The sequence below is a fragment of the Chrysemys picta genome, chromosome 1 (assembly GCF_011386835.1).
Source record: "Chrysemys picta bellii isolate R12L10 chromosome 1, ASM1138683v2, whole genome shotgun sequence".
Classification (NCBI taxonomy): Eukaryota; Metazoa; Chordata; order Testudines; family Emydidae; genus Chrysemys; species Chrysemys picta.
In genome coordinates this window covers 338,461,317-338,474,837 of record NC_088791.1, presented here as the reverse complement: position 1 = coordinate 338,474,837, position 13,521 = coordinate 338,461,317, and the positions used below count along the sequence as shown (strand labels likewise).

The 13,521-nt window shown below is 43.8% G+C and overlaps 1 protein-coding gene across 4 annotated transcripts in view; it reads right to left on the bottom strand.

The window, feature by feature from the left end:
* The window catches only part of INTS4 (integrator complex subunit 4), a 52,830-nt gene that overhangs the window by 26,266 nt on the left and 13,043 nt on the right, over positions 1 to 13,521 (bottom strand). For all 4 annotated transcript variants that reach the window (XM_005290558.5, XM_005290559.5, XM_065596052.1 and 1 more), the window contains exons 6-13: positions 13,442 to 13,492; positions 11,981 to 12,069; positions 11,532 to 11,652; positions 10,731 to 10,802; positions 9,502 to 9,676; positions 6,770 to 6,975; positions 4,954 to 5,096; positions 527 to 642 (exon numbers count right to left, since the gene is read on the bottom strand). In XM_005290558.5, the coding sequence (XP_005290615.2) occupies positions 527 to 642; positions 4,954 to 5,096; positions 6,770 to 6,975; positions 9,502 to 9,676; positions 10,731 to 10,802; positions 11,532 to 11,652; positions 11,981 to 12,069; positions 13,442 to 13,492 (973 nt within the window). The remainder of the gene's footprint in view (positions 1 to 526; positions 643 to 4,953; positions 5,097 to 6,769; positions 6,976 to 9,501; positions 9,677 to 10,730; positions 10,803 to 11,531; positions 11,653 to 11,980; positions 12,070 to 13,441; positions 13,493 to 13,521) is intronic.

Below are 13,521 nucleotides of genomic sequence, written 5' to 3'. Positions count from 1 at the left end.
GACTTATCTGTCAGACACACATACAACAAATTGCAAGGTACCTAGTTTATTCACCTCAGAGGGATAAAGGACTAATTTGATCCTGCTGGCATTTGAACTAGGCAACATAGTTATTCCAAAACCTGACCCCACCATTGGATGGATAATAAAACAGAGTAGAACAACGGACACTGAAATAGCTGAAGTAATATCTTTTATCGGACCAACTTCTGTTGGTGAGAGAGAGAGAGAGACAGACGCTTTCCAGCTTACACACAGCTCTTCTTCAGGTCTGGGACACTAACTAACCCGAAAGCTTGACTCTCCCACCAACAGAAGTTGCTCCAATAAAATATATTATCATCACCCACCTTGTCTCTCTAATACCCTGGGACCAGCATGGCTACACCAACACTGCATACTGAAATAGCTGTAAGAGTTTACATCTGAAGCAGTAGAATGATCTGATTATTAGAAAAATACGTATAATTATTCTACCAAGTCAGCAAGGACTTGTTGTCAGACAGGGGGGAAAAAAAAGGGATACAGGCTGGGTCGTCCATGTCAGGTTCTGGGGTGTCAAAAAACGGATGAGTACTCAGCAGCTCTGGGACCAGTGGAAGCACCAGGGTAGGATGCCTGCAGCCCAGGAACTTTAAGCACCTGAAAATACACCGGTTAAGAACATTTCACAAAACAGTGGTGTTATTAATACTATTTCATATTTATATTACAATAGCCCCGAGAAGCCCCAATCAGAATCAGGGCCCCAGAGAGTTAGGCACTGCGCATACACATCCAATGACAGTCTGAAGAACTAACAGTCGTAGTTTTGCTGGACCCCATGAAATGCTAATGAAACTGAAAATATAGCCTGAAAAACATAATTAGTAAAAAGAGGGAGCATCAATTAACACAGTCTACTTAAATTGTAATCACTTTGGGAGTAGGAACCTGTCTTGCTGCAAAATACCAAACACACTTTGGGGTGCTATGTTACAAAAATTAATAACCATGCCACCTTTACCAATCTTTTCTTTTCTTTTTTGTTAAGTATCCAGAATATGCTGTAAGAGGCTTTTAGAAAAAGCAGTTTAAAATAAATGCTTCTAAGCGTCAAAAAAAAGTTCAATTTGAATCCACATTTTCTATAGTAATAACTTGCTTGTCGCTTCTCATTTTAAAAAATGAGAAGCATACTCTCTTGGGTATTGTACATGAAAATCAATGTTTGCTATAAGAACAGGAGTACTTGTGGCACCTTAGAGACTAACAAATTTATTAGAGCATAAGCTTTTGTGGACTACAGCCCACTTCTTCGGATGCATAAGTGGGCTGTAGTCCACGAAAGCTTATGCTCTAATAAATTTGTTAGTCTCTAAGGTGCCACAAGTACTCCTGTTCTTTTTGCGGATACAGACTAATACGGCTGCTACTCTGAAACCTGTCAAAATGTTTGCTATGGAGCTCGAGTAGAACACGCCCAAAAGCACAGTGTGCCCATAAACAATATAGCTGTCAACTGGTATAATAGGATCCAAAAACCAAGATAACAAAGCCAATATTTAGTAGAATCTTTTAAGTAATCAGAAATATATGGTTCAGTAGAGGTTAGTTTTTAGGTTGAACTAAACTGTACTGGAAACCATGTGAATACTTTAAAGTGGTTGTTTATAATTTGGTCACTAGGATGGTCCTTAGTGAGATTCTCCTTTATGCAAGCAGACAAGCACACATGCAGGTACAAAAAACAGTTACCCTCTCGTAACTGTTGTTCTTCAAGATGTGTTCACGTCCATTCCAATCAGATGTGTGCGCATTGCGTGCACAGTCTTCAGAAAGTTTTCCCTTAGCAGCTACCATCCGGTCAGCTGTGGAGTCCCATGGAGTGGCGCCTTCATAGCGCTCAATATATGACCCTGCCGACCTGGCCCCTCCTCAGTTCCTTCTTGCCGGCTATTCCGACAGAGGGGTAGGAGAGTGGGTATTGGAATGGACATGGGCAACACATCTCAAAAAACAGCAGTTACGAGAAGGTGAGTAATTGTTTTTTCTTCTTCGAGTGCTTGTTCATGTCAATTCCAATCAGGTGACTCCCAAGCTCTACACTGGAAGTGGGGTTGGAGTTAAGGAATCGCTGATTGGAGCACTGCTCTGACGAATGCTGCATCATCTCTGGCATGCTGGGTAATAGCATAATGAGAGGTGAACATATGCACCAAGGACCACGTTGATGCCCTGCAAATTTCTTGTATCGGGACTTGGGCCAGGAACGCCACTGATGAGGCCTATGCCCTCGTGGAATGTACTGTAAGTGCCGGGGCTGGGATCTTGACCAGCTCGTAGCATGTGCAGATGCAGGATGTGATCCAGGAAGATATTCTTTGAGATGAAACTGGGAGTCCTTTCATCCGGTCTGCTACCGCTATGAACAGCTGGTTTGACTTCCTGAACGGCTTAGTGCACTAGATGTAGAATGCTAGCGCTCGCCGAATGTCCAATGAGTGTAGCCTCTGCTCACGGCTACTGGCATGAGGCTTAGGATAGAAGACAGGTAGAAAAATGTCTTGGCTAGTATGAAAGAGTGACACTACCTTGGGAAGAGAGGCTGGGTGAGGCCTGAGTTGCACCTTATTCTTGTGGAAGACAGTGTAGGGTGGCTCAGAGGTAAGGGCCTTTAGCTCTGACACCCTCCTAGCTGATGTGATGGCCACCAGGACGGCTAGCTTCCACGATAGATAGAGAAGGGAGCAAGTCACTATTGGCTCTACCCCCCGGTGGTGGGCGGGATTGAGGCAAGGGTCTGCCAGAGAGTCTTAATATTGCTCTGGATAATTTTTATTAGTGGCAGAGCTCCCTGGACGGTCCCTCTGGCCATGCGTCCTGTGGTCAATTGGGGGAGAGCCCAAGGTTGAAGCTCCCACCACCGCTTCATCCGGGGACGAAGATGAGGAGGCCAGAGGTGGTACAGGGTCCTCCTGACCCTCTGGCTCTCTGCCCTCCTCCTGTTCAGCATCTGGGGCCCTGTGGCAACCGTAGCCGAGGTGGTAGTAGCCTGGCCTTGCAATGGGTCGTGCCTCGGAGGTGACCTGGGCTAGCTGTGGGGCTTGCGCCAAGATCACCTCGGAACCACGGGGCGTAGGCCAGTCTTTGGCTATCTGGGATGGTCAGTTCTCCGAGGCCACTGAACGGGAGCCCCTGGAAAAGAAGACCTGGGCCTGTGGTAAGCCCAGGGGGTCCAAAAAGGCCATTGTGCCGGAGGCTGCCACTGGGGGTTGCCATGCCATTGGTGCCTCCCTCCGTCGCTTGTTGGATCTATACCTGTTGCGACGGGAATAGTGCGAGTCACCATCCGAGTCCAAAGACACGGATCTCGACTGAGATGACCACAGTGACGCCGCATAGTGCTACGCCGGGGACCTGCGCCATGTTCATAATGCAGGGGCCAGGTGTTGAGATGCCCGGGCCAGGGACTGAAACCGGGAATCCGGTGTTAGGGACTGGTGTCTTAGATCTGTTGCCGGGGAGCGGTGCCAGGGGTATGGTGCTAGTCCTCTCTCAGAGCCGGGGATCACTGCTGCCCCCTCGTCGGTGCCAGGGAGCGTCGTGCCGCTGGTGCCAGGGAACCCTTCGTGGAGTCCGCTGCTGGAGAATGGTGACTTGTGGATGGCGATCTGGAGCGGTGCTGAGGCAAACGGTGCCGGGCCGGAGAGGGTGACTGCCGCATCATGGCCAGCTTGCCTCTAGATGGCCTCTGATCACTGGGGGCTAAGGAGCCGTCATCTCTATCAAGTCTCTGACAGCTTCAAAAGTGTCTGGGGTGGACAGTAACTCCAACTCCTCCACCTGGCACTGCCCATCCCGGGAGTCGCTGTGCGCCGTACTCAACGGTCCGTTCATGGGAACCGAAGTCGATGGCGCAGACTCTTGTTGCCTAGACGCCGAGGGCGCCTTCACAGGACGCCCTGGTACCGCGTCTGCAGGTCCCGCTGTTTTCTGCGCCTTGGAGCGCCCCGTCGGCTTGTCTATGCCACTTGTACAGCATCGGTGAATGTGAGCGGTGCCGGGTTGTCTGTGCCTCCTGCAGTGCCAGACAGCGCCGGTGCAGAAGGTCTCTTGGACTAAAGTCCTTCCTCGGCACCGTGTTACATACCGATGCCGGGGCACTCCGTACGGATGCGCTCGGTGCAGGGTCTTGGCAGTCCGCAGCAGACGGGGGACGAAGGGCAGATTCCATGAGCAACTGCTTCAATCGGAAATCTCGCTCCTTTTTAGTGCTGGGGTGGAAAGCCCTGCAGATCTGGCACCTATCTATCTGGTGCGTCTCCCCCAGACGCTTCAGACACGAGTTGTGGGGGTCGCTCGTTGGCATAGGTTTGCTGCAGGTTCTGCAGGGTTTAAAGCATTGGGACCGTGGCACGCCCCGGGGCCTGGGATACCCCACTCCCAAACCTCACTACATACAATATATACACACTAACAACTAAGACTAAATACAACTAAACTAGGCTAAGCTAACTACATGAAAGAACGCTAAGGGAAGCTCTTGCTAGGCAAGCGACCACAGTTCCAATGACCGTCACTGGCGGTAAGAAGGAACTGAGGAGGGGCCGGATCGGCTGGGTCATATACTGAGTGCCATGCAGGCGCCACTCCAGGGGGCTCCACAGCCGACCTGACGGGAACGGCTAAGTGAAAACTTTCCGACGACTGTGCACGCCGCACGCCCACACCCGATTGGAATTGACATGAACAAGCGCTGGAAGAAGAATCTCCATTTCAGATGTCAGTGTGAAAAATGCTTAGTACCACTTCTGTTCAGAATATTTACAGGATAACAAGAAATCATACGAGTTGCAACTGTACCCCTCAGCTAAATACAACATTAATTGGCTTTAGGACTTGGTTATTAGAATAAATATGAAAGCTAAAAAAAGTGGACAAGCAAGAAGCATGTAGAAAAGCAATACTTACTTCCATATGGACTCTCTGTCAGTAGGATATTTGGTTAGGTTTTTCAGCAGCTCCACCAAAGCAAGATGGATGCCTTCTTTAGTCGAGACATTGGTGCAGCACAGTAGTTCATGAAGTGCTTCCCGAATATCTCGGGAGGAATCCTAAAAACCAAGAGCTCTAACTATTAGCATGCACGTGTGTGTGTGTGGGTGTATATATATATATATATATATTTTTTTTTAAATATGTTGATTTTTTTACTTGGCTTGTAGAATTAGTCCCATAGGTTCCCTAAATTCAATGGCTATTTCTAGTAGGTTACAGCAAAACCCAGAGGACCATCAGTCCAGCCCACCTGCTGCAGGCTCTGTTTCTTTTGAACTCAGCCAAGATGTCTCACTTACACATGCGCTGCCTTTCACGGATGAAAACTTTTCCACTCTTCACTCTCTCAAATGAAAATCAGTAGGAGTGGTAAATATACCAACCAGTATCCTCAGGCACAAAGTCTCTCGTAGATATTTAGAGGTGCTGGGTAATTATTGCCTGGCCAAGCAGATGATGGCTGAAAACTACATTTAGCCATTTAGGAAGAAGTGTTCCTTTATTCAGCATTTGAAGCTAGAGCCTGCAGGCCCTTAATCAGGCAAAATTCCCATTCAATGGAAGAAGTTATGCCCCTGGCAGCATTGAATGGGTTTGCAAAGGTGCCACTGAAGGCCATATTCTGGCCTGCAAAATCTATTACTGGAGATGATGTATGGGATGAACAGAGCCAAGAATGACTCTCAGTTCCTAGGCTGAGTTTTCCAGGCTGGCAGTCGGGGGTTGGGGAGGGAAGATCTTTTTACTTTTGAACTGCACAAAGCTTGATATTGGAATCCAATGAGACAATAAATATGGAATCCCACAATGTCATTTTGCAGTCACCTTTTAAGGCTGAAAAACACTTCAAGAGGCACTTTGCTGCCAGAAGTGTCACCTTTCACATACACCGTAACATGGAGGTCCTATAGCTCTATTTATACAAGTGTTTACTATTGTACCATAGCTGAATTCCAATTTGAAAAATTACATTCTACCTGCCTAAAATACACTCTGTAGTTTCAAATGCACACATTATTCTCTCTCTTTACCAGTACTTATGCAGTGTTACTGTGTGCTGTTAAAAAGCTTTTGTGTTCTGCTCCAGAGGTGGCTGCATATCAGTGGTAGATTTTTTTCTTTTATTTACGACTTGCTGAACACCAACACCATGAGAAGAAACAGAAGCCTTGACGTTAAGAATCTCAGTCTAACTAAACAAAGATAGTGCAATAGGTGATCAAAGGGTGGAAGTATCACAGGGCTGTGCAGAATGTTTGGTGTTGGTCTTGTTTTTTTTTTTTTTTAAATAAAATAACACTGCTGAGTGGACAAAGCTTCACAAAGAAAGTGTGTTCTAAGGAGGGACTTGAGAGAGACAATGAAAACATCGCATGCAAGGTCAGGCATAGGGATCGCAAGGAAAGTATTAGCCAAAGTGCTCGGAAACCCTTCAGGATCAGAGATGCTATATAAAGCATCAATTATCACATTTCAGCTGGCATAACATGAATGATAAATCAGCGTAGAAATACAAACAACAAAAAAAGATGTAGGACTAAATTTTCAAACATCATTAGTGATTTTAGGTGCCTTGATTTTTGGGTATCCAACTTTAGCTTTTTTGACAGTTTAGACCATACTCTGTATCAGCATATATCTTGACTTTTCATACAAAAATCAAAGGTAATAAATTCTAGGAGAACAAAGACAATGACCATGGGAAGCTCTTTCCAAAGAGAACACTTGCCTCCAAGACAGCTAGCACGGTATCGAGCTGGTCCTCTCGCAGCGTTATGTTGTTGGAGATTTTTCTCATCGTGTGTATCGACTGCAATCTTACCTCTTCGATCTCATCATTAAACATGTCTACTAGAAAATCAAGACACTTCTCTGCAAAAGATTGTGAAGACTGAGCCAGCATACAGAGGGCCTCAACTGCAGCAATCCGAACCTCTGAAAGAAGGGGAAAAAAAATCTTATTTGGAGTTATTTTTAATACTGGTCAAAAGCTATATCACCTAGTGGCCAGACCTCAAGCTATGCAAGGGTAAGAATTTTGATAGGAGACCACTAAGGACAATCTAGAGACAGCTCTGGGGATTCAGTTAGGTATCATTCACTCCAGTTCTGAACAGCACAAGCTACCATTTGAAGTGACACTGAAGGTATTTTCAGGTGAGGAAAAAAAAAAGTTTATTATTAGAGAGCCATGACGTGTTTTGCAGGAGTAGGGGTTTGGATAATTACATTCTGCCTCCCTGTAGTCTTCCTGCCATTTCAATTGTCTAGAGTGTTCTTCACATCCTTCCTTCACTTGCTGTGTAGTTCTCTACAAACGTTACATTTCACCCCAGGGTGACTGTGTTTCAACAGCAGAACAAGTGAACCCTGCAGCGGTTCTCAAACTGTGGGTTGGGATCCCAAAGTGGGTTGCGACCCCGTTTTAATTGGGTCGCCAGGGCTGGCTTAAACTTGCTGGGATTCAGGGCCAAAGCCCAAGCCTGAGGGCTCGGGTTACAGGCTCCCTGCCTGGGTCCCCCGGCCGGGGAAGTGGGGCTTTGACTTTGCCCCTCCCCCAGGGTGACGGGGCTTGGGTGGCTCAGGCTTCGGTCCCCCCTCATGGGGTCCTGTAGTAATTTTTGTTGTCAGAAGGGGGTCATGGTGCAATGAAGTTTGAGAACCCTTTGTTTAGAGCTGTGTGATCCCTCAGAAGGGAAGAGGTACCATGTGAATGATTAATATGCATGTTATTGGAAAGACCTGAAGGGATAACCAAACAGCCAACGTGTATTCATGCTGTAAAAAACACTGTAGGTATTTGAAGTACCTCCACATGTAATTCACTAAATGAAGGCAAAAGACTCATCTAGTTTCTGCAAGCTTTTGTGTCATAAAAACGACAGAACCAAATCTGACATGTTATAAGATATTTCAATTTTTCCATCCAAAAAAGCTCAGCTTGAAAACACTGAATTAAAACTTGCAAATGTAGCATGTTAGGCCTATTGTTCTTGAAAAACATGGTGTGACTCCTGATGCCTCTGATTAACTGGAAAAAATACTATCACAGGAAGATGTCTGCTTATTTATAGATCCTTTCCCCTCATCCACCAACCTACTCACTACAGTCAAGGCAGCAGAGATTAAAACACATTTCATTGATATTGCTCTGACAAGGCAGACTAAGATACAGATTACAAATCAGTGCATGGGAAGGCTGCAATGCTGTGTATAAGGTGGGATTGTAGCCAGTAGCACTTAAAGTGCAGTAATGGTCAGAGGGGTGACTGTGGACATAATTAATTTCCACATCAGTTCACCAGATCTGTGTGTATTCTAAGTCAACCATTCTTCATTGATAGACATGCTACCTTTGGCAGAGTATAAAATCTATGTGACAGCAAGTTGGATATTGTGGTATGGAAATCAGAATTGTTCCAAGTGAAAAATCTTTATTATTAAGCCAGAAAGAACCAAGGTTATTTTTCACATCCCAGAAAGATTTTTACAGAAACATCACGTAATTTTAATTGCAAATTGAGCAAGCCTAATACAGAAGTCATAGAGCAATGTGTTACAGAGTGATTTTACAGAGATACTTTTTAGAGCACACCCTGTACTTTCTAATGTCGCTCCATCCATGCGATAAATTTTAAAAGCAACAATCAGAAATTACAGCTCATAGAAATTTTCATGTTCAAGACACTTCACTAACATTAACCCTCTCAATAGTCCCATGGAGATACAAGGAGTAAGAATTATTCCCAATTCACAGATGGGGAAGCTGGGGCAGAGAGGTGAAGTGACCTTGGTGAGTCCCATCAACAAGGTCAGTGTCATTGTCATAGCCAAGTTTAGAACTCCAGGGCTTGGGTCCCAATGTTGTGCTCCAAACTACAGCTGGCCAACTCTGTTAAAACTATTTCCAGTGAGAGAGGACAAACATGCTTTAAATTGTTGTAAGATTAACGTAGTTTCCCCCTTTCTCTAGACTCTAGAGAATCTGTCCACTTCCAGCAATTAAAATTTCCAATTTAGGACCCAATCTAGCTTACTGAAGTCAATAAAAACACATCAGTGGGAGCTGGATCTGGTCCCTGAACAATAAAAGTAGACACTCTTTTCCCCACACACGTACCTAAATTAACTGCTTATAAAAAATGATTGATTTCAGGGTACCCTAATACAGAATGCTTTGCCTGTCCAAAGTGCTGAGCTAACATTAATTCAGTCTTGCAAAGTCATGAATATTTACCAACTGGGAACAAAATCTACTTGCTCACCCTCACCGAGATGGTAATGAAAAAAAAAAAAAAAAGCCTTGCAATATATTAGTCATTTGTTTAAAAAAAAAAAAAAAAAAAAAAAAGATCCGTTCCAGGCAACATGAATTTTGGAAGGCTACATTATCCAGTATGTTAGCAACTTTACATTCAAATCCTCCTCTCTTTGGCTGCCACATACAAAGTTAACACTCACCATACATTTCATCTTCCAGGCCATGAACAAAAGCCCCACAAGCTCCCGATTCAATCAAGTTCACAGCGCCTGTGTCTATTTCTTCTTTGGGTGCATCGTCTCCCCATTTTCTGCCACTTGAAAACTCCCCAGAGCTGTAAAGCTCTTTGGCTCGTTCATGTGCAGTGCGCTTCCGCTGTGAAAACAAATATTATGATTGATTACAACCCAGATGTATCATAAAGACTATTACATTTTAAAGGAACTATTGGTGCATTAACTGACTTGCTCTGGTTCCATAAGTTATAGCAAGAGGCTTCAACACTGATAGGAGGAAGAGATGTAATTGCAGAGAGACATGAAAGCTATCCTCCTCTTACGTGAAAAATTACTCAATATTTTGTGCTTTGTTTTCACTGGGAAAAGAATTATATCTAACGTGGTTTAATTAACATATCGTTAAACACGATTCTTTGGTTACCCCTGTTAAATTGCAGTTAAGCCCTACCACTTTAACATGACTGTCTGTCTATATTAGATACTAACTAGCATTAAACCATGTGTTAATCAAAACGTCTGCACATTTCCTAACACACTTCATTTGCCCAGTGCAGACAAAGCCGTACATTCACTTTCCATCCAACCAAGGATCTCAATACACTTTAAAAACTTTAATGAATTTAGCCCCATCATCCTTGTGAGATACAGATGAGTTAACCCCTCTTTTAGATGGAAAAATTGAGCCAAAGAGAAGAAGGATTTTGCCCAAGGTCACTATATGAATCAACTATAAAGTTAGGGTAAAACAAAAACAAAAAAAACCCCAGAGTCCCAATTCTAAGCATTAAGTCATTTGAAATGACTGCCAAGGAGATCCTGTAAGATCTTGTACTATAGCATGTTCCCAAAACATGAACACAATCTTTCTGTTCACAATAAATAAGAGAGAAACTCTAAAACAAGATGGTGTCAAGATGGCATGCTAATCCCACTCTCTCCTCAATGAAACCTCCACAGCCTCAGGAGTGATTTATTACAAGAACACAAAAGCTAATGAAGCAGTTTAGGCTTCATTTTCTGTTAGATTAAAGTCAACCTGTCACAATCAATCAACTCTCAATTGCCCTGAGGCATGGAAAAGATAAACAAGTATGTTTGACATGAACATACCTGTTGTGCAATTTGAGTATGCTGGGGGTGGGGTGGTGGTGGGGGAGAGGATAAAATAATAAAAGACAAGGTTTATGTACCCTCAAATCTGACATCAGCTTCTTGTCAAGTGTCTGCTCCAAGAAATGGGAACTAACTTGCTGCATAGATCCCTGAAGAAAACAAACAAACACACACATTATGTGAAGAACCAAGATGGTTATGAATGTAAGGCAATAGAAGCTGCTAAGTGACACATCCCAGCACAGCGACCACTCATTTCTGTATTTCAAGGGGTTTATATAGTGCTCATCATTGCAGTATATACGAGCTTTTAAGAGTTTATGAGTGTCCGCATATAAATTCATCACAACACCCCCTCTCTATCTATAGGTTTCAGAGTAGCAGACGTGTTAATCTGTATCCGCAAAAAGAACAGGCGTACTTGTGGCACCTTAGAGACTAACAAATTATGCTCAAATAAATGTGTTAGTCTCTAAGGTGCCACAAGTACTCCTGTTCTCCATCTATTAGTTGGTCCTAGCTAGGGATCTAAAAAACCTGGCTTTGAAGTTGGGGGCCATAAATGAGATTTTGGTTGTGCTGAGGAGTCCATTCCACGCAGAGGAGGGAACAGCTGTGAATCCCCAGCTGGGAAGCTATTTTCTAATGGATCTGCATATACGCTAGCTCCACCTCTCCCCTCAAAACTGCCTTGAAATTTTGGCAGAAATCAATTGATTTAGACACTGACATCATACACAGTATCAACCAGCAAATCCAGTAAACAAAAGTCAGAACATTAATGCTCTCCTCACATCCTTCTTTCCCAAACATAGGCAAAAAAGGCAACATACTGGGACCTTCTACCAAGAGGACATGAGAATAACAAGGAAACTTACCAACAGTTTAGCAGCTTGCACTCTAACAACCCATGAGCCATCACTGACCATGTGACATATTTTTCCAAATGCATCATCAACTAAGCGAATTTCTTCATTGGAAGAAGGAATTGGTACAATGCTGAATAAGACAAAGGCACACAATATAAATCACTGTGCTGAGACTTTGCCATGAAGGATAACACATTTTATACAAAGGCCAATGAAATAAACAGTGCTGTACTACTACTATTATAACATAAGGAATCTTAGGAACAACAAAACAAAACAAAAAAAGTCATCTAGTCCAACATGTCAACCCCCTTTTGGCTTATCAGGCTATAGGTACTTAATATACATAGCCTTTCAAACCACTACATAAGGGATTTCTCTAAGACAAAACCTTCAGAACTAGCATGCTTATTCCCTTCCTGTATAACTTTTTTAATCAGTTTGCATACAGCACATACCTCTCAGGATACAGCTGACTGAGGACCCAGATCAACTGAACTGCAGCACTGCGTACCTGTTCATAATCATCTGAGAGCAGTTTGCAAGCCTGAAATGAAGGTTTCCAAATATTAATCTTAAACCCCTGCACCAGGTTTACATTTAAGCTTCCATTAAACTCTCTTACATCTCTACCCCGATATAACGTGACCCGATATAACACGAATTCGGATATAACGTGGTAAAGCAGTGCTCCTGGGGGGTGGGGCTGCGCAATCCGGCGGATCAAAGCAAGTTCGATATAATGCGGTTTCACCTCTAACACGGTAAGTTTTTTTGGCTCCCAAGGACAGCGTTATATCGGGGTTGAGGTGTATATGATAAAGTACAGATTCTATCCCAGCTAGGTCAGGTTAGGAATCAAAATGCATTTGGTTATCTCAACCTAGTCCTACCAGACCTTTGTCCATTACACAAATCCAGTGCAATACTTATCAGATTGGTTAGCTCTGCTCAGGTGAGCTCTAGGACTGGCTGAACTACACAGAGACATGTGAAGCATGTTGCACAGCACCTGTCCTCACTACAACTGACTATGCTCCATATTATTCTCATTTTCATAGGCCTTGATCCTGAAACTTTATCCATGAAGGTAGACCCCATCCTCATCGGAACATCAATGAAACTATTTAATTCTGTTCAGGTTCTTATACTGCGTTCATCACCATAGCACGAGCACCTTCCAGTAGTACATTAAGCAATGTGACTACACACCTGCCACATGTTTGGTCGCTCATCCTCTCTTCGTGTGCAGTGGAGTATCTTGTTTTGGTAGGGTTTCCCCCCACCCCTCCCCATAAATATACCTGTTGCTATGAGTTTACATAAGAGAAGACAGGTAAAAAAATGCACTTTGCACTAGGAGCAGAAAGTGGAGGGGTTTGTGATGGTGCTTAGCTCTTGGTGGCGTTCATTCCACAGTCTCAATCCCCCAGAGAAAGTTCTGTCTCCTGCACAGACAAGCTTTACTCTTAAAGTAGAGAGTTCCATGATGCCAGAGGAGCATAGTGGTCAACCAGGTCTTTGTCCCAGCGCTTCAGACAGTCTTTTAGATATCCTGGGCCCAGGCCATGGAATGCTTGGAAAACTCTGCATGTGTGCAAGGCTCCCCTTGCACAGATTAGACTGCAGGATCAGGCCATAATTACTAAATTGTCTCACCTCTTCCGCAACCCTCTCCCTCCTCCAGTAAAAGTAAGCATACATATCTGAACTATTGTAGCTGAGAAAACTAGGATTTTAAAAAGACTTGCATTTTCAAGCTACCAAAGACAATGATGCATATAAGCTAACTACATGCGCTGACCGCAAATTACATCATCTCCACAGCTTCATTATCCTTGAACATACTTCCTTTCCTATTGAACTACTTTGTCACAGAAGCTAAAAAGGAACTTGCACAATATTTAATAAGGCATTACCTGACTGTAAATAGTCTGCTGCAATTTTAATCCTCTTTCATGTAGCTGCAGCTATAAAAGGAGAAGAAAAAAAACAAATA